The sequence below is a fragment of the Thermothelomyces heterothallicus genome (assembly GCF_042370625.1).
Source record: "Thermothelomyces heterothallicus CBS 202.75 unplaced genomic scaffold P884_scaffold_14, whole genome shotgun sequence".
NCBI lineage: Eukaryota > Fungi > Ascomycota > Sordariomycetes > Sordariales > Chaetomiaceae > Thermothelomyces > Thermothelomyces heterothallicus.
The window spans coordinates 810,928-831,701 of NW_027192575.1; the positions used below are offsets into that span (position 1 = coordinate 810,928).

A 20,774-nucleotide genomic window follows, 5' to 3' on the forward strand; every position below is an offset into this window, starting at 1 on the left:
TTGGTGGAAATTAGATGTCCCTGGTGTTGATGCGCGAGCAGGGTAGCCGCGCGAGCAGGGTATGGATTACGTTAGACAAAGGGAATGGCCAATGTGTTTAGCGAGCAATACACGTTGCCCTGGGCGCTTGTGGAGCATGCGAGAGAAGCTTGTACTGCACGCTTCTCACACTTTGTGACGCCAATTCGCCTGTTTATGCATATTAATTAGTGCCATGTTTTGTAAGAGAGGCGGCTTTGAGTGATCAGGTACGCCTGCGGACCGGACCACCCATTCAGCAAAAACCGACAAAGCGACGTACAAAGCACAAGGGGACGCTCCTCCCTTTACGGGCCACATCTATGAGTGATTGCCAAAATTGGAATACGTACTCATGGTTAAAATGTTAATTCAGATATTTAGGTACAACATGCCCAAGAGAATCATAAACACAACTTAACCTAATCCCTATCTTCTTTTCCTTTAGTTCCTAATGTCTTCCTATCTACTAGCCCCTAAGCACCGTAAATGACGTAGATCTCGCCAGACGAGTCGCTAGACACAAACAGCCGGCCCTTCTCGTCAAAAGCGAGGCCGACGGGGCGGAAGCAGTTCATGGGACAGGCGCCAATGTTGCTGTTCTCCATGACGGGGACCTGGGCCGTCTTGCTGGTGACGTGGTGCACGGGCTGGCCGTCGGCAAAGTCGACGCGCGTGACGCGGTAGCCATCAGCCGGGTTGCGGTTCCTATATGTGTGTGCGTGTGTGAGTGTACGTGTGGGAGTGAGTTTGTAAATTAGGTACTCGATTTGGAATCGAGTATTTTATTTCTTTTTTTTGATCTCTCTCGATTCCATGCTTTCCATTGTATCCTTTAATTAATCACCCTCGAGGGAAGAAACAAGCGGAACTAAGACAGGAGGAATGGGCAAAGCAAACCCTGGGGGGGGGGGGGGCCGGGGGGGCACGAAAAGAAAAAGAAGAACGCACCAGCTTCCATGAAAAGCAATGTAGGCGGCCGTGCTGTTTTTGTTGAACTTGATGTCGAGCGGGGCGGTGTGGGCGTGGAAGTGCAGACGGCCTGTCATGCGATTGTTGGCGCACTCGTTGGCGTCGACGTTGGGCACGTTGTCGGGCTTGAACAGGGAGCCGACCAGCAGGCCGTCGATGCCGACATTCTGGGGGTCCCAGGCGGGCACGCACGACGGATATCCGTAGTTGAGGCCCTTGTACCGGTTTTCGGTATCGTTGAGCATCCCGTGGTAGCTCAGCCGCTCGGCCGGGTTGTCGTTGTGGATGTCCCGCCCGTTGAGGCGCAAGTCGTCCATCTGGTTCTCAACGGACCACTGGAAGTGAAGTAGGGGGGTGCAGACGGCGTTAGCGAGTTCGTTCTCTTCCCTTCGGTTGGTTTGCCCCTTTCCCCTTTCACCTTCTCCCCCTCCCCAACACACACACACCACACCTACACAAAAAAAAAAAAAAAAAAAAAAAAAAAAAAAAAAAAAAAAAACATAGGAGCCATAGGGATGGACGTACGATGCCGCCAAAGACGGGATCCTCGGTCATGCCGACAATGTTGCGGAGGCCCCATGCGAGCACCTCGCCGCCGGTGGCGTAGTCGTGGGCGGCCTGCAGGCCCTGGCTGATGCTGAAGGTCTTGATCATGCTGCGGGCGGCGGCCCGGTCGACGGCCAGGGTGTCGATGTTGCTCTGGGAGCCCCGGGCGACCAGGATCGTGTCCGGGCTCCACTTAGACGTGGCGATGGCGCGGGTCGGATGGCTGCCCTGGAAGGACATGCCCGTCACGATCGGCCTGGCCTGGCCGACCTGGCCGGTGGCGGCGTCGTACGAGCAGGCCGTCACGCTGGCGAGGTTCGAGGTGAAGAGCGTCTTGCCGTCGGCGCTGAGTGCGATCCCGTGGTTTGTCTTGGGAGGAAGTGTGTAAGCGTGTGTTTATAGAATAAGGAGGTTTGGCGTGAGATAATTAAGGGGGATACTCGTTGGCGAGACGCATGCCCAGCTCAACTAGGTAATTAATTAATTAGGTACTTACCGATCCGCTTATGATCTGTGTGTTAGACTGGACGCACACAATGTCTCCCTGGTCTTGCAGGACCAGTCGACGAACGGCCTGGGATCCGGCCTCGGCCACCAACAAGTTGCCCGCAGCGTCGACGGCAATGTGACGAGGGTTGCGGAGCCCGGTCGCGAGCACGCTGTACCTGTACCCCGAGCCCATCTTGGGCTGGAACCGGCCGGTCACGCCGGGACAGGATTGAGCAGAGACGTCGGTCACCAACAAGGCGGCCAGGACAATGACGCCCGCCAGGAGGGTGCTGTGAGGGCCCATGATTCCGACTCGAGGCTTTGGCGTAAAGACGAATTCCCGAGTATCAAACGTCGTCTCCTGCCTGCGCCGCGCGAGTTCGCTGCTAATGCCTTTTCCATGTTAATATTAGTGGAAAGATCAAAAGCAAGATGATGATCGGCTTATGTACCTAAAGGTCAGGTAGTGCCTAATTAGGTAGCTTCTATCTCCGGCACTGAGAAGAATGCGGCCACGAGAGTGTATTAGATGGTATATACAACATATATAAACCTGCTCTCCTGAACCGTTCGATCCTCCTTTTCTCATCATTCGACGGGGGAGGGAGCAGCTCAGTTATAAGCCCATGAGAGCTCGACCGGGTCGCAAATTGCAAGCCCATCTACCGGGGTTCAACCAAATTAGGTGCTCCCTCCCAGTCTGCAACTGTCCTTAATCGCCCCTGCCACCAAGCGGCAACGAAGGGATGGTTGGAGACCAAAGACGCTCGTCGATGCGTTGCAAGAAGCGGGGGGTCCGTCATATCCGTGATTCCTTGGCGGTCATGCTGCGACATTCAACCGGTCGCAGCGTCGGCTTAGAGCAACGTTGGGGTTGTCTTGTTCGGTAAAAGGGCCGGACCATGGTTGTCCGACTCGCCCAATCGCAATATACGCCGGCGCTTGGTATCGTATAAGTCGTGGGGATCTTCCCTTCGCCAAGCTGGTTGTTATTGACCCTCTCTGCGGCTTTGCGACAGTTGCAGTCCTTCGTTCCACCGCAGCCTGCACAGCAGAAACGAAAGGGTGTTTGATTTTCTTCTGTTTTCTTTCCTTCCCTCCTTTTTTGCCCTGTTACATCCGGCCATACATATCTGACTAGTGCGTTCTGTTAACGGCTTGATTTCGAAGGCCACTGCAGTATCGATCGAATGTTCAAGGTGATGGACGTCCTCGTCGACTTTGCTTGCCTGCGTCACGTAATGAATTAATTAGGTAGTGTCCCCAGGTTTAAGGGGTCCAATGCGCTAGAACAGTTTCTGAGGGTGCATCTGGCACCGACTAATACAGCATCGTCTAGTCACCTAATTAGGTCCCTTGCCAAATAGTACCTGCCGCTTGTTCAGAGGCAGAGAGTAGCTTTGGTTTGCGATACTAGGAGAGGAAACTGATCAAAGCCAATCGTCAGGCAGAGCGTAGGATAGGATATGCCAAGATTTGTTCTACCAAGTTTCGGGTAGTGTAGAACGTATGGTGTTGGGTGATACGTTTAGTCCTCTCCTAGCGGGGAAGACCCATGTTTCCACGGAATACCCTTCTACCTTATCGATCCACGTAGCGAAAAAAGTATGTATGTACGGATTACCTAATGACCTACATACATATCTAACCACATAATAGGTCAAATGCTTTCGGGTCTGGATATAGGGGACCTCCAAGATATTCTGCATGTGCTGTACGGATTACATACATACAATACACCAACCCCGATCAAGCAGCACAAGGAGGCCTTGTTTGTGCGACTGTTTGACAATGATGTACTGTACGTCACACCGGCAGTGCGCAATAACTCAATCTGATTTTGTATGTACATGTATACGTATGGACGTACTGTATGTACAGTAATTACACAATTGGCAGCAAGACACACCGCCCATACACGCTGATGCCCCCTCCGGCGCGCCACGATCCCGGCAGCCGGTCTACAAGCGCCAACACATACTGGCAGATGGCCTATTAGCTTACCCGGCCTATCTACCTACCTTCCCTACAACAACCTCTACTATAATACTCCGTATACATGCTTCGGATGCTTTGGGCCAGTGTGACGGCCGATCTTGACCAGCGCTGTCCACGCTGCTGGCACACACTCTCTGCACAGCTGGGGTGAAACTGGCGGGAGAGCGCGATCTCGTCCGTGTGTGCACGAGACCAGCTTCCCCTCCCGAGTAACCCGACCCGAAAGGGGTCAGATCCAGTCTCTGACCTCGTGCTGACTCCTACAGAGGACTTGCGCGTCAGGTGATAGAGCGTCTAATTATTTTGTCCAAGGCGGTGGTGTCTCGGTGCCAATGTCCGGGATTACGGAGTATAATTATTAAACAATTCCAGGTGCGAACTGCCCTCCGCTGGATCTCACCTCACGTCTCTGGTTAGCTTCGGCTGTTGGGGGTTGCCAAGGCCCGGGCGATGGCGGTCTCCGGTTCAAGGCCGTCAAAGCTTTTTTTATTTTATTTTATTTTATTTTATTTATTTATTTTTTTTATGGCGGAGGAGGTGGGAACGGGGCGCCGAAACACAAGACGAGGGAAGTCGGATCTTTGTGCTCTTTTGAACAGTGGCACAGTTGGAATCTGTCACACTGCCATATGGAGTCAACATGTTGCAGCAAACCTTTCAACCGTTTTGCAACCGAAGCGTGGGCGATAGGAGAGCGGCGGCTGCCGGCAAAGGTGAGGGCCGTAGCTTGCTGTCATTACCTGTTATTACTACCTTGCAATGGGGAAGGTGGAGAAGGAGAGCCGAGACCCAGGCAAAAATTCTATTTCGGTCACGTAAGAAGACGACAGAAACCGAGTGAATAAATATATTCTTCTGCAGTGAGAGCTCACCGAGTTTTTGAAAAAAAAAAAAAAAAAAGACATCTGCCATCACGTCATCAAACTGTTTTCTTGTGTCAATTAATAGGGTTCAATCTTCATCTCTGCTGCACTCCGCCGTGGTTACAAACCTTCCGGATTCATCAGGCCGGAACGCGAAAATCGGTCTTCACCTGCGACCAGGACCACACGAAACAAAATCAATTATTAAATACAAGGAACCGTACGTAGAAAGTGGCACCCTTCACGGGGGCTGTCGGGGACCGAGCCGAATCCACCATACGCCGGCTTTCCCGGCGCGTCCTGTTGTCGCGATAGCCGATAATAGGGAAAGGCCGCGATAAGATGGGGGAGAAGAACGATGGCGTAAGGCCGGCGGTCGCTTGCCTTAGCGACGCCAGCTACACGGCCAGCGACTCGTCCGCCCTCTCCCTGCCCGACCCCCAAAAGGCCGGATTAATACCGGACTCCACCTCCAGCGACACCGTTTCCGCCGATAAGCCCGGGACCTTCCAGAAGGACACCACCACCACCTCCGCCATCACCGGGGGAAAACAAGCCAGCTCGGACAGCCCCAGCGACGAGGATGGTGATTACAACAAGCACAACCACAGAAACAACAATACCAACAACCGTAATAATGATGATAATCATAATAATGACAACAATGATGGCTGCGGCGTCGACGACGACCTCCCCACCGGCGCCGCCCTGACCCTGCACCCCTCGGCCGCGACGACGGTGGACTTCCCCGAGGGCGGCCTGACGGCCTGGCTGGTCGTCCTGGGCTCCTTCTGCGCCATGCTGTCGCTCTTCGGCCTGATCAACTCGGCCGCCGTGTTCGAGTCGTACTTCACCACCCACCAGCTGGCCCACAAGACGTCGTCCGAGATCGGCTGGATCTTCAGCCTCTACCTCTTCATCGTCTTCTTCGTCGGCATCCAGGTCGGGCCCGTCTTTGACCGGTTCGGCGCCCGCGTGCTGGTCGCGGCCGGCACCGGGCTGATTTTCCTGAGCTTGCTGCTGCTGAGCTGGTGCGAGGGTATGTCGTCTCTCTCCCCTTATCCCTCTTGCCTTTCTTTCTTCTCTCTCTCTCTCTCTTTTTTTTCCCTAAATCCCATGTTGGCTTGGTCGACCTCGAGGTGCTGACGAGACGTCAGAATACTACCAGATCATCCTCACCTACTCGGTTCTCGGAGGCCTGGGGGGTGCGCTGCTGAACAGCCCGGCTTACGGAGCCATAGCGCACTTCTTCAACGTCCGCCGGGGGCTGGCGACGGGGATCGCGACCACCGCCGGCGGTGTCGGCGGTGTCGTGTTTCCCGTCCTGCTCAGGGCGCTGCTTCCGGGCGTGGGGTTCGCATGGAGCTGCCGCGTCCTCGCCTTCATCATGCTGGGCCTGGCCGTCCCGTCGAATCTCTTTATCAAGACGCGTCTGACGCCCGCCAAGGGCCAGGACGGCCGGCGCAAGGTGCAGTCGGTGTGGCCCGACTTCAGCGTCTTCACGGATGCCCGGTTCGCTTTCGCCTCCATCGGCATCTTCTTCATGGAGTGGGGCTTGTTCGTGCCCCTGACGTACATCGTCTCGTACGCGGTCGCCCACGGCCAGGACGCCACGGAGAGCTACCTGCTCCTGTCGTACCTGAACGCCGGCTCGGTGCTCGGCCGGGTGCTCCCGGGTTTCCTGGCCGACCGCCTCGGGCGCTTCAACGTCATCATCGTGACCATCGCGCTGTGCGTCATCACGGTGCTGGCGCTGTGGCTGCCCGCGGGCAGCTCGCAGGCGATGCTGATCGCGTACGCGGTGCTTTTCGGGATCGCGAGCGGGAGCAACCTGGGGCTGGTGCCCGTCTGCCTCGGCCAGCTGTGCGATCACCGACGGTACGGACGCCTCTTCTCGACCGCCATGATGGTGGCCAGCTTCGGGACTCTCAGCAGCGTGCCGATCGGAGGCGCCATTTTGGATTTGGGATCGTCAGAGAGCGCTTGGAGGAACCTGGTCATCTTCGCGGGCGTGTCGTACTTTGTTGCGCTAGGGTGCTACACCACTGCCCGAATTCTGGGGGCTGGATGGGATCCGCGTGAGATTTTCTGATTGAGCTGCGGAGAAGTCGGATAGATATAGAGAGGGGATTTTTTTTTTTTACAAGGTGCTTGGATGGTGCATCAGCGGCAGCGAAAATTCATATGGGGTATCTAATTAGCATAGAACGTCTAGAGCAAGTCAAAAACCACAATTAATGTCAAGTAACGTAAATACGATGCGCAGTACTTCATCATTGGTTGATGCAAGCCGGTTTGGTTCGATTTGTTTTGACTTTGCAAATATTTTCAGAAGGCGCTCTATATTGCCGACGAGTATGATGTGTTAAAGAGTTTCCGACTGATCTTGGAAAGGAAGTTGAGGTATGTACAGTACATACTTAGGTAGTTAAGGTAGTTGGCTCGCCTCCTGTGCCTCTCGGACCCGCGCTGGTGGCCGTGGGCTCGACCGCTCGGCCACTGCAGGCCAGCGGCGGACCAGCAACAAGACCCACAGTTACCCGACGACCCCCAAATCGCGGGGCAAGTTTGGCTTTGGACAACGACCCCGCCAAAAATTTCGGCCGAAAGTCGACCTCGCCTGCGACCTTGAGCCAACCCTCTTTTCTCGAGTCTCGCAACCATGACGGCCGAACTATCAGCAGCGCCCGTCCTCTCGACCCCGGCGGAACACGTCTTCGAGTACGCTGTGACCTCCCCCGAAGCCGACGCCCAGTCCCCGCCGAAATCCGACGATGAGCTGCGCGCCGTGTACGAGATTGCTCGGACGGCGAGGGAGGTGCGCCAGGGCGGGTGGAAGAGGATAGCCCTCCAGTTCCCCGACCACATGCTGCGAGATGGGCCACGCGTGGTCCAAGGACTGAACGCAGAGCTCGAGTCCCTCGGCCGGTCCGGCGATCCATCCGAACGACCGGAAAAGATATACATCCTGGCCGATACTTCCTACAGCGCGTGCTGCGTCGACGAGATCGCCGCCGAGCACGTCAATGCCGACGTCGTGGTGCACTACGGCCGCTCGTGCCTCTCCCCAACCTCCCGCCTCCCCGTCGTCTACGTCTTCACCCACCACGACCTCGACCACGGCGAGACCCTGGCAGCATTCGAGAAGCAATATCCCGACAAGAACGCCGAGGTCGTCCTCATGGCCGACGTGACCTATCAGGACCACGTGCCAGCGCTCGCGTCCGAGCTGCACAAACGTGGCTACGCCAACTTGCTCTCCACAGCCATCGTTCACGACCCGACCGGCGCCATCCCCAACCGCAAACTCGTCCTTCCCGGCGCCGAAGCAACCGACGCGGACCCCTCCGCCGTCGACCTCAAGTCCCACTCCATCTTCCACATCTCCACCCCCCCGACCGCCCTCCTGCTCGCCCTCTCCTCCCGCGTCCGCGACCTCCACATCCACCCCACCAGCGACCCCAGCAGCGGCGCGACGTCGTCCGCCCCGGCCTTCTCGACGGCCCGCCTCCTGGGCCGCCGGTACGCCCGCCTGCTGACGCTGGCCTCGGCCGGCATCATCGGCATCCTGGTCAACACGCTCTCGGTGACCAACTACCTGTCGTCGGTCGAGGCGATCCGGGCGCGGATCGCCGCGGCGGGCAAGAAGAGCTACACGGTCGTCGTCGGCAAGCTCAACCCGGCCAAGCTGGCCAACTTTGCCGAGGTCGAAGGCTGGGTCGTCGTCGGCTGCTGGGAGAGCAGCCTCGTCGAGGACGGCGACGCCGCCGACTACTACCGGCCCATCGTCACCCCCTTCGAGCTCGACCTCGCCCTCGTCGGGGACGACAAGAGGGTCTGGACCGGCGAGTGGTGGGGCGGCATCGAAGCCGTCGGGCGGGCGAGCGGTATGGAGAAGGAGGAGAAGGTGTCGGGGGAGGAGGCGGGTGTACGAGGTAAGATGGATATGGGAGGAGAGAACGAGAGGGTCAATGGGAGCAGGGACGAGGATAGGAACGATGAAGAGGAGGAGGAGGAGGATGAGGAGGAGGAGTCCGCACCGCCCGAGTTCGATCTGAGGACCGGAAAGCTGGTCAGTCTCAGTCGGCCGATGAGGAGCGGGACAACGAGGGCGAACGGCAAGGCCAAGCAGGAGGGAGGGACGCGACCGGAAGAAGGGCAGGCCAGATCGAGCAGCGCGCTGGCCCTGCGGCCCAAGGCGGAGCTGGCCACGGTCAACGGGGTGGTCAGCCCTGGCGCCGAATACCTCCGGTCGCAGCGCACCTGGCAGGGTCTCGGGAGCGACTACGTCATGGAGGAGAGCGCCGCTATCGAGGAGGGCAGGAGTGGTGTCGCCAGGGGGTACACAGTCGGTGACGCTGCAGAGCGGAGGTAATTAGGAGGGGGAGCCGTGCGAGAGCCAGAATCGGAATGCGCACATATTGACCCCCACTGCATCTTTTCCTTTCGGCTCCATGCGAAGACTCCCTCTTCCGTTGTGGTCTTACCCATATGTGCTGCTGGAGGGAGTGACCTTCGCAGCGTGAATGGGAACGGTAGCTCTTGGTGTCCCCATGACTCGCCGGGGCGGAACTCCCCGTCGATGGATTGAGCTGCGTGTGCTCCACACCTGGGACGTATTTCATGGCTGGCCCCCCTTCGTCGGCAGCGGCTTGCTCGACATCCCTCAACTCTTCTTCAGTTTGCTCTCACGCCGGTCACTCAGTATAAGTCTTTGGTTTCATCTCGAATAATCTCGAGACACCCCAATCATCTTGCTGCAAGCACTGGACAACCGTCAACCGTGGGCGCCTGATATCAGGCTGGGTTAAGGCCGGAAGAGACAAAATTGATTGGGGGCATTAGCAGGTTCTCGCCAAATTTGGCGTGATCTACTCGGGAACAGAAGAATGATAGAGGGCTTTCTGATAAAGACGACATGCTTGCAGCGGGAGTTGAGGAGCAAGCTTCGTCGTGCACCAGGCCTTTGTGGTGTTGTGGTGTTGACGACTCAGGACGGAGCGCAAGCATCTTGCCGGAATGTCAACTGACATGCGAATTAGGTGAATGTAGACCCCTAATCAGATATAGGCCAGATTATGGAACCTTATTGTCTAACAGTACTAGAGCAAAGGGGAGATTGCGTGACGTTGGAATCCTGGCCCGACACCTGTATGAGTGCTGTGGACTGCCCCTGAGTTGTTTCTGACCCTTGGATAATCAAATGATTGCGAGATATCATGATGTGATAACTGTCGAACCTACAAGCGACTAGTCAGTCTCTTCTCTTTTAGGAGTGCAATCTCGAGCTGTGTCAATCGACGCCCAGTCTCGGAACGGTGGTGGATGGTAAGAGTAATTAGAGGGTCAGCAGGGAATATTATTACACAATCAAGGCCCAAGCTAGCCCAGGCTTGTTCCTCTTCAGTTCCACCATGCTGTGTAGGTACCCTTTGCGGCTGAACTTTGTCAGGTTTCTTTCATTGGCCAAGTGATGACACACATCGGGCTGCTCGACGCTCGGAGAGGTCGGAGCTAGGAGGCTCACCATTGCGGTCAACACCCTCGTCCGCCGCTAGTCGGATCCGCTACCACGCCCACCCCGATTAACAGTTCATCGCCGAACCTTTTGTCTCTCTTCTCCCTTTCTGTCCATTCTATTTCCCCTACCCCCCCTTCCCCTCCCCTCTTCCGGGGCCCCATCTTTGGGGCTTTCACTACACCCTCCGCCTCCTTGCCCACGCCGACGCGGTATTACGCTGCCACGCCCCGACGACGACATAATAGACCCTTAGCAGAACGAACCCGACCAGCCAGAACAGGCAGGAGCCGAGCGCGCCCAGGACCAGCCCAAACGCGACAGCGTGTCCGGGGCTTGTCGAACAGGGCGAGCGAGAGTGGCGGGAGGAGAGGGTGGGCCCCTGGCCCGAGTCAGCAGCGACGGCGGCCGCAGATGCTAGGGCGCAAGACACGACAACAGCGGCAAAGGCGGTTGCCCTGTCGAGAGGGTAAATCGGAATGCGGCGGAAGGGGAAATCTTGTTGGGCGCCACGGGGGCAAGTGACCTGCGCAAGTGCCATTAATTGATGGTTGATATGTGGATGGTTTGACTGTCTCCTTTTTTTTTTTTTTTTTTTCCTCGAGGAGTTGGTGCTGTTGTGGTCTACTGGATCGTAGCATCTAGCAACCCTCTCGGCTTCCAATGGCAAAAGGGGGGACGCGCTGGTGGAAAGCCGAAAGCCTTATAGAAGGCACTTAGGGCTGTTAATTATACCGCACGTAAGGGGCCGTCGATCACAAGGACCTCATTATTTCCTGATGTCCGTATTCAGCCGAGCGAACATGGGAAGAAAGGCACCCGGCAGCAAATGCGGACGACATCAAGAGCCTCGGAAAAAGCATTTCCGGGGCTCGTTTGAAAGGAGATGTCCGGACTCTCGGGTTGAGATGGTGCTGTGCCGTGTCATGGTGCAACGCGATCTCGCATCTCGTACTCCTCGGGTAGAAGACCGTTTCGTCACCACTCCCGATGAATCATAGCCAACCATGACACGTGAAGGTGCTGGAGAAAACAATACGACAGGAGTATGTTTTTGATTTGGACGTAAATTTGATATTCGTTTCCCTCGAAGAAAGGAAAAAGTGGGGTATCAGCGCATACAAAGAGATTCGACTTCTAATATAATTAACATCTCGCCCCAACTGCCTCGTCAATGAACCCAGCGGTTTAGAGGAGCACGGGCGGGTAAGCTAGGTCGGTAGGCAGACGCTACTTGGTATGTACAATATCCCTGCCCATCCTTTAGAAGCCAGCCATGATGGCGCCCACCACCAACCCGATGCCGAGGCCCGCACCCGCCAGCCCCGTACACCTCGGCAGCGCGCCGCCGGCGTTGCTCGAATCGGCGCCTCCGGAGCCCGTGGGCGCCGCCGTGGCCCGGGTCCCCCCCACGCAGCTGGGGGTGCAGGGCAGGTTGGAGACGAACGGGGTGGGCACGTTGGCGCCGGTGGCCGTGGCGGTGCCGAGCGGGGTGAAGACGGGGGGCTGCTGGGTGGTGAGGGAGAAGTCCGGGCGCGCGTCGGGCTGGCCGGGGTCGAGGACGTTGTCGATCAGGTGGGCGACGCCGTTGGCCAGGAGGATGTCGGGCTGGATGATCTCGGCCGAGTTGACGAAGATGGAGTTGGCCTGCCGCGTGATGGCGACCTCGGTGCCGCCGTCGGCCGACGCCAGCGCGCTCGCGTTGCGGAGCTCCCACACGTGCGACAGCCGGCCCGGCACCACGTGGTAGCGCAGCACCCGGCGCAGGTCTTGCCGGTCCATGGCCGCGAAGGTGCCCGCCAGCTGCTGGAAGGCGGCGTTGCGTGGCACGAAGATGGTCACGTCCTCCCACCCGGCCACCTCGTCGTACAGGTCAGTGGCGTAGAGCGCGCCGACGAAGGCGGCCAGGTCCTTGTAGGCGTTCCGGGCCGTCGACTCGAGCGTCTCGGGCACGTGCATGACGGAGTCGATGATCTGGACCAGACCGCTATCGAACTGGAGGTCCTCGACCACGACGGTGCCGCGGGTGGCGAAGCCCGAGGTCAAGACGACCTCGCCGCCGGGCTGCTTGGTCAGAATCAGGTGCTGGCCCCCCGTCACGGTCGAGTAGTTGCGGTCGGTTAGCGTCGTTGCGGCCCAGATCGAGTCTCCCTTGACGATCGAAGGCATGTCGATCGTGCCCTTGAGGATGTGGTACTTGAGCGTTGCCTGGATGGTGTTCTTGTCGTAGCTGCTCCAGTCGGCCTGCTTATCGAAGGCAAAGTCATTGGGCGCCGCCACCGTGATGTTTTTGGGCAGCTCGGCAAAGAGCTCGGCGTGTTTCTGCTGCCGTCAGTCCCAGCCAAACCGGGGAGGAACATGCCCTTGTACTGATTAATTAGGTAGACATTCGATGTTCTCACCTTGACAAGACCGCGAAACATGGTGAGATTGGCCTGGTCGGCAAGCACGCTCTCTAAGCTGGCAGCCTGAACGGCCGGGGAGAGAAGAAGGGAGGAAATGAGGGCCAGAACGGCCGTGGGATGTCGGAGTAGGACCATGGTGATCGTGGTAGGGGGGTAAATGTCAAAAGATTGCGAAGGCAAAGCTGCCTAGGACAGAAATCCAGGGAAAACCGATTATTAAGCGACAAACAAGTCGATACCACCGCGATGGTGTGCACCACGGGGTAGTAGTACGTTGTTTTTTTGATTTTTTTTTTCGAGCCTTGCAAGCTCCTCTAAGTATGCCGTGTCATGTATGTACCAAAGATACGCTGTGGCCGCCAAACGCCTTGTCCGCTCTGGTCGCACGCGCGCGGTCGCACCCCCGGGGGAATTTGACGGCCAGATAGAGCCAGCGAAAAGCTTTAGCACCCAATATCAGCCTACCACCTGTACGTGCGTATCGCGCGTATAGATAGCTATATACTTTTAGATACGTAGATTTGAACTCTACTACCTGATTAATAATGCGGATAATACGTGTAGAGATATTGATAGAAAATATAGTTTTTTGGACTTTTGAATGTCTTTGCTTAGCATTTCTTGGCATTTTTCTAACAAAAAGGTAGGTGTTTTTTTAACTATTAATATCTCTATATATATTACCTATATTATTAAGTAAGTAGTATATTTAGAATCTATGTATCTTGAAGTATATAACTATCTATATATATCTTGTGTATGTATAGATGGTAGGCTTATATTAGGTATTGAATTGTATATTGAACTTCCCCTGATTTCTGGCTTGAGCCGTATTGGTGTGGCATGCGTCCGCGCGCGCGTATGTGGGGGGAGGACAAGGCGTTTGGCGGCCACAGCGGGCGCACAAGCTCTTTCCAGGGTTGCAAGCGACCCTTTTTCACCTCTGTTCGAAACCATATTTATCGACGAGACCCTTATTGGTCGGCCGATATTAGACTTGTTGAAGGAATCGCGCCAAGCTTGACGGACATTGGCAGATTGGCTGGATTCCTATCTGTCAAATATAGCGCCAAGCTTGAAGGAGCATTTGAGAGTGCTTTACAGCGGGTAGCTTGAAGATCTAAAAGCTACCTTATTAAACTATCTATAAAGGAGAAAACACAAGTGATATTTATAGATAAAGGGAATAGTCAAAGTATTCGCGAGCACCTTATATGCTAGAGCAAGTATATAATTAGCTAATGGTTTAGAAGCTCTAGTACTTCTAATATATCCTTTAGTTAGGTATGTTTCAGCAATTATTCCGCTACCACGTTCTCACCAACGCGTTTCTGGACTCATACATGTATTCGAACCCAGAGTTGACCAACCTCTCTTCTCTAAGGACTCTCAATCTCCTGCCGCTCCTTTCAAGTCGCTCACAGCGCTCTCCAGCCTCCCATCCCGCATGGGGACAACAAGATCCGTTCTCGGATGCATAAACTCGGATAGCTGCCCTAGACGGTGGGAAACCATGATGATGGTATGCCCTTTTGCTGCAAATTCATCCTCGAAAATTCTTTGCACAGCCCACTCCGTGCTTGAGTCCAGGGCAGATGTGACCTCGTCAAGGAGTACCACGGGCCGCCCGCCGTCGGCTCGTAGAGCTTCGGCCTTGAGAATTCCCCGGCAGAGGGCGAAGATCTGGGCTTGGCCAGCTGAGAAGGCTGAGAAGGACGATAGCTTCTGATCTAGAATCGGGTGCCCATCACCGCGATAATACTCCTTGGAAGACTGGCCCGCCGGAGAGAAATGTGACCAGAGACCAACCCTCTTCAAAGTGTCGATGATGATATAGTCGTCGCCAAGCAAGCATTCCGGATCGAGGTTGGAGCGAAGTGTTTCACTGGGTAGAAGGAACCCGTCCTGTGATACCGTCACGAAGCACCGCTGCCGCAGAAAGTCGCGCGGGATTTTGGCGATGTTGACGCCGTCAAGTTCGATACTGCCTGATTGCACATCCAGCATCCTGAGGAGCGCCAGGAGAAAGGAGCTCTTGCCACTGCCAGTTCTGCCGCAGATCGTTATTTTCTGGCCTGCGTTGATCGTCAAGCTCACACCCCGCAAGGCGACGGCTTCGGCGCTGTTGCATCAACAATCAGGCCCCGAGTCAGCATTTAGCGTCCTTAAATGGAGTTCGGACTGCAGCTTGGAACAAGAGACTTACTTGTATGCCGCGGTAACACCCTTAAACTCGACTTGTCCTTGAGTCGGCCACCCACGGGGTGGCTCAAAGATGGCGTTTTTGTCGAATTCAGACGGCGTCGTTGTTTCAAGCGCCTGCAACCGGGCAATCGCACCTAGAGAAACCTCTAAACTTGTCCACGATTCGATCAGCCGTAGCAAAGTCGTGTTGGCCACAAGCATGATATTGAGTGCCACTCCAACTTGTCCGGCTTGAATCTGTCCGCGAAGGGCGACGGCGGCTGCAATGATGCCTATCGCTACCGTAGCGGCGATCATGTCGAGAACCAGATTTAGCCATCGCTGGAGACACATGAGGAGGTACTCAGGACGCTGTGAGTCCTCCAATCGCTTATTGTTCTGGTCAGTTATTTCGCTGAGCCAACCAAACGATCGTATCGTCTCAAGACCTTCAACCTGTTCCAGAGAACGAGTCAGCAACGTTCGGGTCCAATATAGTAATTACAACTCTACTCACCGACTCGAGGAAGCTTGATAGCACCGCTGCACGAGATTCCAATTCCAGAAACCGAAGCTGCCGTGATGTCCTGAGGTAGACCTTCTGGATGATCCAGACCAGACTTCCACACACTGGGAGAGATAAGGCGAGCCGCCTCTGTGCTATGCACAGCAGTAAGACCTGCGCCAAGAGTTTGAAGATTTCTACGCTCATTGTTAGATTATTGAAGAAAGGGCGTTGTATTGTGACTTACGGTTCCCCAAGTTGGCCAGTGCAGAAGGAAGCTGCTTGTCGATGAGCTGCATGTCGTGAGCGAACCGGGCAAGAATGGAGCCGTTGTCGTTGTTGGAAAAGAACGACAGAGGGGCACTATTAACCCGAGATAATCATCAGCTAGCTGATCAGAAAATCACAGATCTTGAGCATCTATGCAGGGTAATTACCGGAGTGAGTGCACTTACTTCGAAACAATAGTGAGGAGGTGTTGGTGAATCATCAGCCCAGAATGAGGGGCAATCCGAATCACCGCCGACCTATAAACAAGTCGTTGGTTAAGGACGGGAATATGGCTATCCCCCTAGGTTAGATATAACTTACCACATTGTCCCATTGGTGGAAGTCCATGATAACTGTGACAACAGGATGAAACCGAGTACATAGAAGATTTGGTTCTGGCCGCTGGATTCCGTCCACAGCTTAAGCCATTGCTGCGGAAGGGTGATGAAGAAGGAGTAAGATGCGGTGCAGCCGGCGAGGAGAGCAAGGTTGAACAGGCCAACAAAGCGGAAGTAGTACCCTAAGTTAATGGCCGCAAAGTTAGCACTCGAAGGTTCTCCCTACCACCGTAGATCACCTGCAACTGCACTAAAAATAGAGCCCCAGATCCCCTGTCTTCCTGACGAGATCAGCCTTTGCTTCTTGTCTGATTTGAGGTTGAGCATTCGACTTTGTAAAGTTGGAAAGCGGGGCGGGAGCAACGACGCGGTCGTTCTGATGCTGAAGACCGAACTTGGATATCGAGGAGTGGGCCTTGTGTCTTATTTCTTCCCAGGAGCCATGTATTTTTATGCTACCGCCCTCAAGAACCACGATGAGGTCGGCGGGTGGAAAAAATTGTGCTAGGAGTATCGATTAGCTGAATACGTATTTGCAGGTCAATAGAAACAAGGTCAACACTTACCGGAATTTGTAACCAGGACTACCGCTGTGTTCAACTGTCGGAAGAGTCCTGTTGGCCCAAACAAGTGTCGAAAGATTCGCATCTCTGTGTCTCCATCTAGAGCACTGAAAATATCGTCCAGAAGGGCAATGTCACATCGGGCAAACAATGCACGCGCCAGGGCCTTGGAGATGTGGTTAATAATAGCCCCTTCTACATTAACTCCACGTACGGGACCTAAGTTCACCACACTTACCACCCTTTGTCTCTGCCCGCCAGAGAGGTTAAGGCCGCCACTTCCGATCTCCGTCTCATCGCCATCGGGTAGAAGCTCAAGATCGTGGCTGAGAAAACAAGCTTCCAGAACACGCTGATACCATTGAATATCGTCTTGGTTGTCGGCCACGCCGCGGATAGCCTGCTTAATACTCCCGTTAGGAAGCCATGGCTGCTGGGAGCAGTAGGCCATCCGTCGTGATGCCACCTGAATCGAACCATGGACAGGACGGATCTCCCCCAGGATCGCCCGAAGCAGCGTCGACTTGCCTGACCCAACTGGGCCTGAGAGGATGACTAACGAGCCGTAGTTCACCCCAATGCTCACCCCGTTCAGAATCGAATGATGTTCGCCAACCACAACGTCGTGTACCTTGATCGCCAAACCAGCTGTTTCTCCCGCCGACGGTCGGGTCTGTCTTCCGTCGAGCAACCGCGGTTTAAGGAGATAGGCCTGGATTCTCTCGAATCCCGCGAATGCCGCAACTGCGCGGGGCACAATGGTCATGACCATGTTGGCAGGGTGCGTGACCATGCTCAAAATGGCCATTGTAGTGAACGCCGTCTCCGCGTTCAGGGCAAGGCCACGTCGCGCGGCGGCAAGGGCAGAGAGCGTCAAGGTAATTGCGGGGGAAAATATGCCCAATAGATTAGCTAATTAATCACGCAAAGGTCAGTCCAGCTCGTCCAGGTGGTCAAGAGGGACAAGACACGAACCGCTGGCATTGTAATACACCATGATCCACCTGACTCTCAATGCTGTTTTCAGCTCCTCCTCGCGCAGACGACATGTGAAGCTGGCCATACAGTGCTGCAGTCCCAGCATCTTGATGACCTTCATGGAACTGAGCATAGAGCTTGTCGCTGCCACACGTTGTTGCGTTGCGGTATTCCAGGCGTTTTGACGAGGCCCTAAGTGCTTGGCCACGTAGCGGCTCATGCGGGAGCACACTGCAAAATCACGTATTCATTAGCAGTAACATACAATCCCATGGGTTTCTTGAACCTACAGAATATAAGGATCAGGGGAAGAGGCCAAATCGAGCCGACCTCTCGAGACAATAGAAAGATTCCAATGACCACCTCCAGAATTTGAGCCCATGTTTCGTGGAACATTTCAGCCACCCCATCCAATCCATCAGCATCAGTGCTCATGAGGGTAACTGCTTCGCTGTTGTCATGTGTCGCACTAGGCAAGCTGATGGTTTTGTGGTGGATGATACCGACGAGCGCGCTCTTGGTCACCACTCTGAGCTTATTCAGCCTGTGTTGGTATGCTGCCGTCGAGACCTTTCAATAGTGGGTAATAACGTCAGGGCAGAGAAATTCACAAACAGAACAACGGCTTCCCAACTCACAGCAAGACCAATATATATGGTTACAGCCGACAACACAAGCCAGTAACCTCGAGTTTCCACGCCAGCAGCTGAGGGAATGTCATCAGTTACGAACTGGATGGACTGTCGGATCAGAGCCGGCTGGGAATATCGGAAGAGAATCAGAAAGAGCCGAGGTACGATCGGAGCAACAAAGGGCCGTCGGATACACCTCAACAAGGCGAGGGGCAATGCCACCTTTGTCTCGGGTCTCGCTGTGGAGCAGGTCAGCGCCGAAATACAGAATTCCTACATACACCGAAGAGGGGAAAGTACGGTTAATACTGACCTCGCCGGTTCCACGACTCAACCATAGCCTGTCTGAATAGTTTCGCGCCCAAATCTCGGGGGAGGGGTGGCGAGTCGTAGCTGAGGAGCAGGCTCCTGTATCCTTGCAGGAGAAAAGGGTTGATCCAAGCGAAGAGGAGCCTGCTCAAAGCGCCGCCATTGTCCTCCGGGGCCTGGTTCTCCCGGGGTGTACCCGGCTGGTTGGCCCGCGGTACGAAGCACTCGAGGACCAGTAGTAAGGTGTGCAGCAAACACCGAGCAGGCGGGGGCCGGCGGACTGCAGAGGGCACTGTCAGAGCTACCGAGTCGCATAGCACTGACGCGAGCAGGTACAACGTTGCCGAGTCCGAGGGTTTGGTCGCCCGGCGTTGCTCCAGGTACGTGAGCAGGTTCAAACCCAGCACTGCAACCAGTGACGTTGCAAGAGACAGGAGAAGAAGAGGTTCAAGCTGCAAAGAGAACAGGCGGAGAAATAAGTAAACGGAAAGAACGATTCCCACGCCCTGGTTAATAATTATTGTATGTTCTTGATTAGCACCACACGCGAACACATACGTTTCAAACCTTCACTGACCAGTTTAATGCGAGCCTGCGGGCCTGGGAGGTATCCGTGGCGTGAATTGTGCAACTCCCAGCATCGGAAGGGAAGGTAGAGTAGGAAGATGGCGGCGTTGGCCGTGGAAACAAAATGGATCATGCCCTCGTGTGCCATCGTCGCCGAGGAGAACGGCCTCTGGCCTCAAAATGTTAATAGGGTACAGGGATTGTTCAAGAACGGGGTTCCGTTCCACGGGAGACTGTGGGAAAATGTTCTAATTAGTACTCAGACCCAAGCTCAGAACGAGAGATGGCGAGAACGAGCGATGGCGGCATTGCGGGGAAGGATAATCATTGGCTTGCGTGAACCCATGCAACTACCACAGACAGCGGCCTGGAATGGCTGCTGCAATGCGAGTGAGACTGCATGCTGCAACACCGTGCCAAGACAGCCCAAGTACAAAAAAATAAACGTGACTAGGATCCAGGTTTCGTATAATGCCCTGCAGGGTGATGCTGCATCCACGACCTTCTAACACGATCAGTGTGGGAACCTGGCAACTTAGGTACCCTACCTTGCCAGAATTGTGCGCCTTTCACCGGAGGTCGCTAGTTCCTACTTCTCTGAACTCCTAATATACCTTCCCTGCAGAGGACTTGTTGGTAAAAAGAGACACAAGAGAAGTACTGTCTTGTATATTAGGTACATCCAATAGCTAAGTACTATACATGCATTCAAGAAGAGAATGGACAATACCACCTCGGATGGCTTGGGCTGATATTTTTTTCACTTCACGAAGGCTGTGGCTCAGGTGTAAGCCGGTGAAAGGCCGAGCTGGGTTCCTAATTTTGCCGCGAAGGGGACCTTTGAAGCACTTCCTCGGTGCAACCTGGGAATTGAGTCCCTCATGCCTCCGGCGGCTCTCCTTGTTTTCCAATTCCTAATACCAGTTCTACAGTCGTTGACCCCAAAACTCAAACTATGAGAACCTCATTTCAGAAACTGGGCAGAATTCTTCTAGGCATGAGCTGTTGTTTTCTGTGCCTGGGTGTCTGGCGCTTCAACCTCTCGACCCGCTATTATCACAGTTCTTGGTCTGGACATATGTTCATCGGAAATGGAACGTTGGGTGTAAGACTCTTTGCAGCCCACCCTCCGTGCAGTGATAATGGAACCTAACTTAGGACCTGTAACAACAGTTCGAGAAGATAGTCGTCGTTTCGAGCGGGACCTTCTCTAGCTTGGCCATTGCGGAGATGGTGTGCCGCCAACCGGGGTAGTGTGATGGAAGATAGTGGTTCCAATAGATAGAAGAAAGTTGGTAAGTTCAAAATAGTTCAAAAGTGCAATGTCTCCTACGTTGGCGGGCCCTGTGGCTCTATATAAGTAGAGGATAGGAACAAAGAACCCTCCGTTTGCCAGCCCGTTTGCCAGATCCACAGGGCTTATCTTATCCAACCTTACATGATGGACGCGTCTGTAGACAACGTACTGCATCATAGTGTCCATCTTCGACAGCACACTATTACCTGAGGAGGCGGCATACAGGGAAAACACAGGCGAGTAAATACATCATGCTCACCCCGAAGCCTCGGACTCGCCTCATCCACATTTCCGAAGGACCCATCTGCACCTACGCGTACGC

The 20,774-nt window shown here is 54.8% G+C and overlaps 5 protein-coding genes across 5 annotated transcripts; 2 read left to right on the forward strand and 3 right to left on the reverse strand.

The window, feature by feature from the left end:
• Window positions 1-494: 494 nt before the first annotated feature.
• On the reverse strand, window positions 495-2,329 carry P884DRAFT_270567 (soluble quino protein glucose/sorbosone dehydrogenase; the record flags this gene model as incomplete). Its single annotated transcript, XM_069442365.1, has 5 exons — window positions 495-726; window positions 970-1,325; window positions 1,433-1,441; window positions 1,516-1,905; window positions 2,033-2,329. The coding sequence occupies 5 exons, from the start codon at window positions 2,327-2,329 to the stop codon at window positions 495-497; spliced, it is 1,284 nt and encodes a 427-aa protein (XP_069296930.1).
• A 2,573-nt stretch (window positions 2,330-4,902) lies between these two features.
• On the forward strand, window positions 4,903-7,075 carry P884DRAFT_309309 (major facilitator superfamily domain-containing protein). Its single transcript, XM_069445165.1, has 2 exons — window positions 4,903-5,925; window positions 6,044-7,075. The coding sequence occupies exons 1-2, from the start codon at window positions 5,229-5,231 to the stop codon at window positions 6,976-6,978; spliced, it is 1,632 nt and encodes a 543-aa protein (XP_069296931.1). The 5' UTR covers window positions 4,903-5,228; the 3' UTR covers window positions 6,979-7,075.
• A 455-nt stretch (window positions 7,076-7,530) lies between these two features.
• On the forward strand, window positions 7,531-9,533 carry P884DRAFT_33242 (putative diphthamide synthesis protein-domain-containing protein). Its single transcript, XM_069445789.1, has one exon. The coding sequence runs from the start codon at window positions 7,549-7,551 to the stop codon at window positions 9,259-9,261; it is 1,713 nt and encodes a 570-aa protein (XP_069296932.1). The 5' UTR covers window positions 7,531-7,548; the 3' UTR covers window positions 9,262-9,533.
• A 2,134-nt stretch (window positions 9,534-11,667) lies between these two features.
• On the reverse strand, window positions 11,668-12,944 carry P884DRAFT_202391 (FAS1 domain-containing protein; the record flags this gene model as incomplete). The annotated part of the gene is made up of 2 exons (XM_069438423.1): window positions 11,668-12,726; window positions 12,807-12,944. 2 exons carry the CDS (start codon window positions 12,942-12,944, stop codon window positions 11,668-11,670), a joined length of 1,197 nt encoding a protein of 398 aa, XP_069296933.1.
• Window positions 12,945-14,198: 1,254 nt separating this feature from the next.
• On the reverse strand, window positions 14,199-18,903 carry P884DRAFT_278407 (P-loop containing nucleoside triphosphate hydrolase protein; the record flags this gene model as incomplete). The annotated part of the gene is made up of 14 exons (XM_069443177.1): window positions 14,199-14,931; window positions 15,016-15,449; window positions 15,511-15,695; window positions 15,746-15,861; window positions 15,954-16,025; window positions 16,090-16,314; window positions 16,358-16,610; window positions 16,673-16,835; window positions 16,908-17,581; window positions 17,645-17,878; window positions 17,938-18,217; window positions 18,286-18,518; window positions 18,593-18,687; window positions 18,749-18,903. 14 exons carry the CDS (start codon window positions 18,901-18,903, stop codon window positions 14,199-14,201), a joined length of 3,852 nt encoding a protein of 1,283 aa, XP_069296934.1.
• Window positions 18,904-20,774: the final 1,871 nt, after the last annotated feature.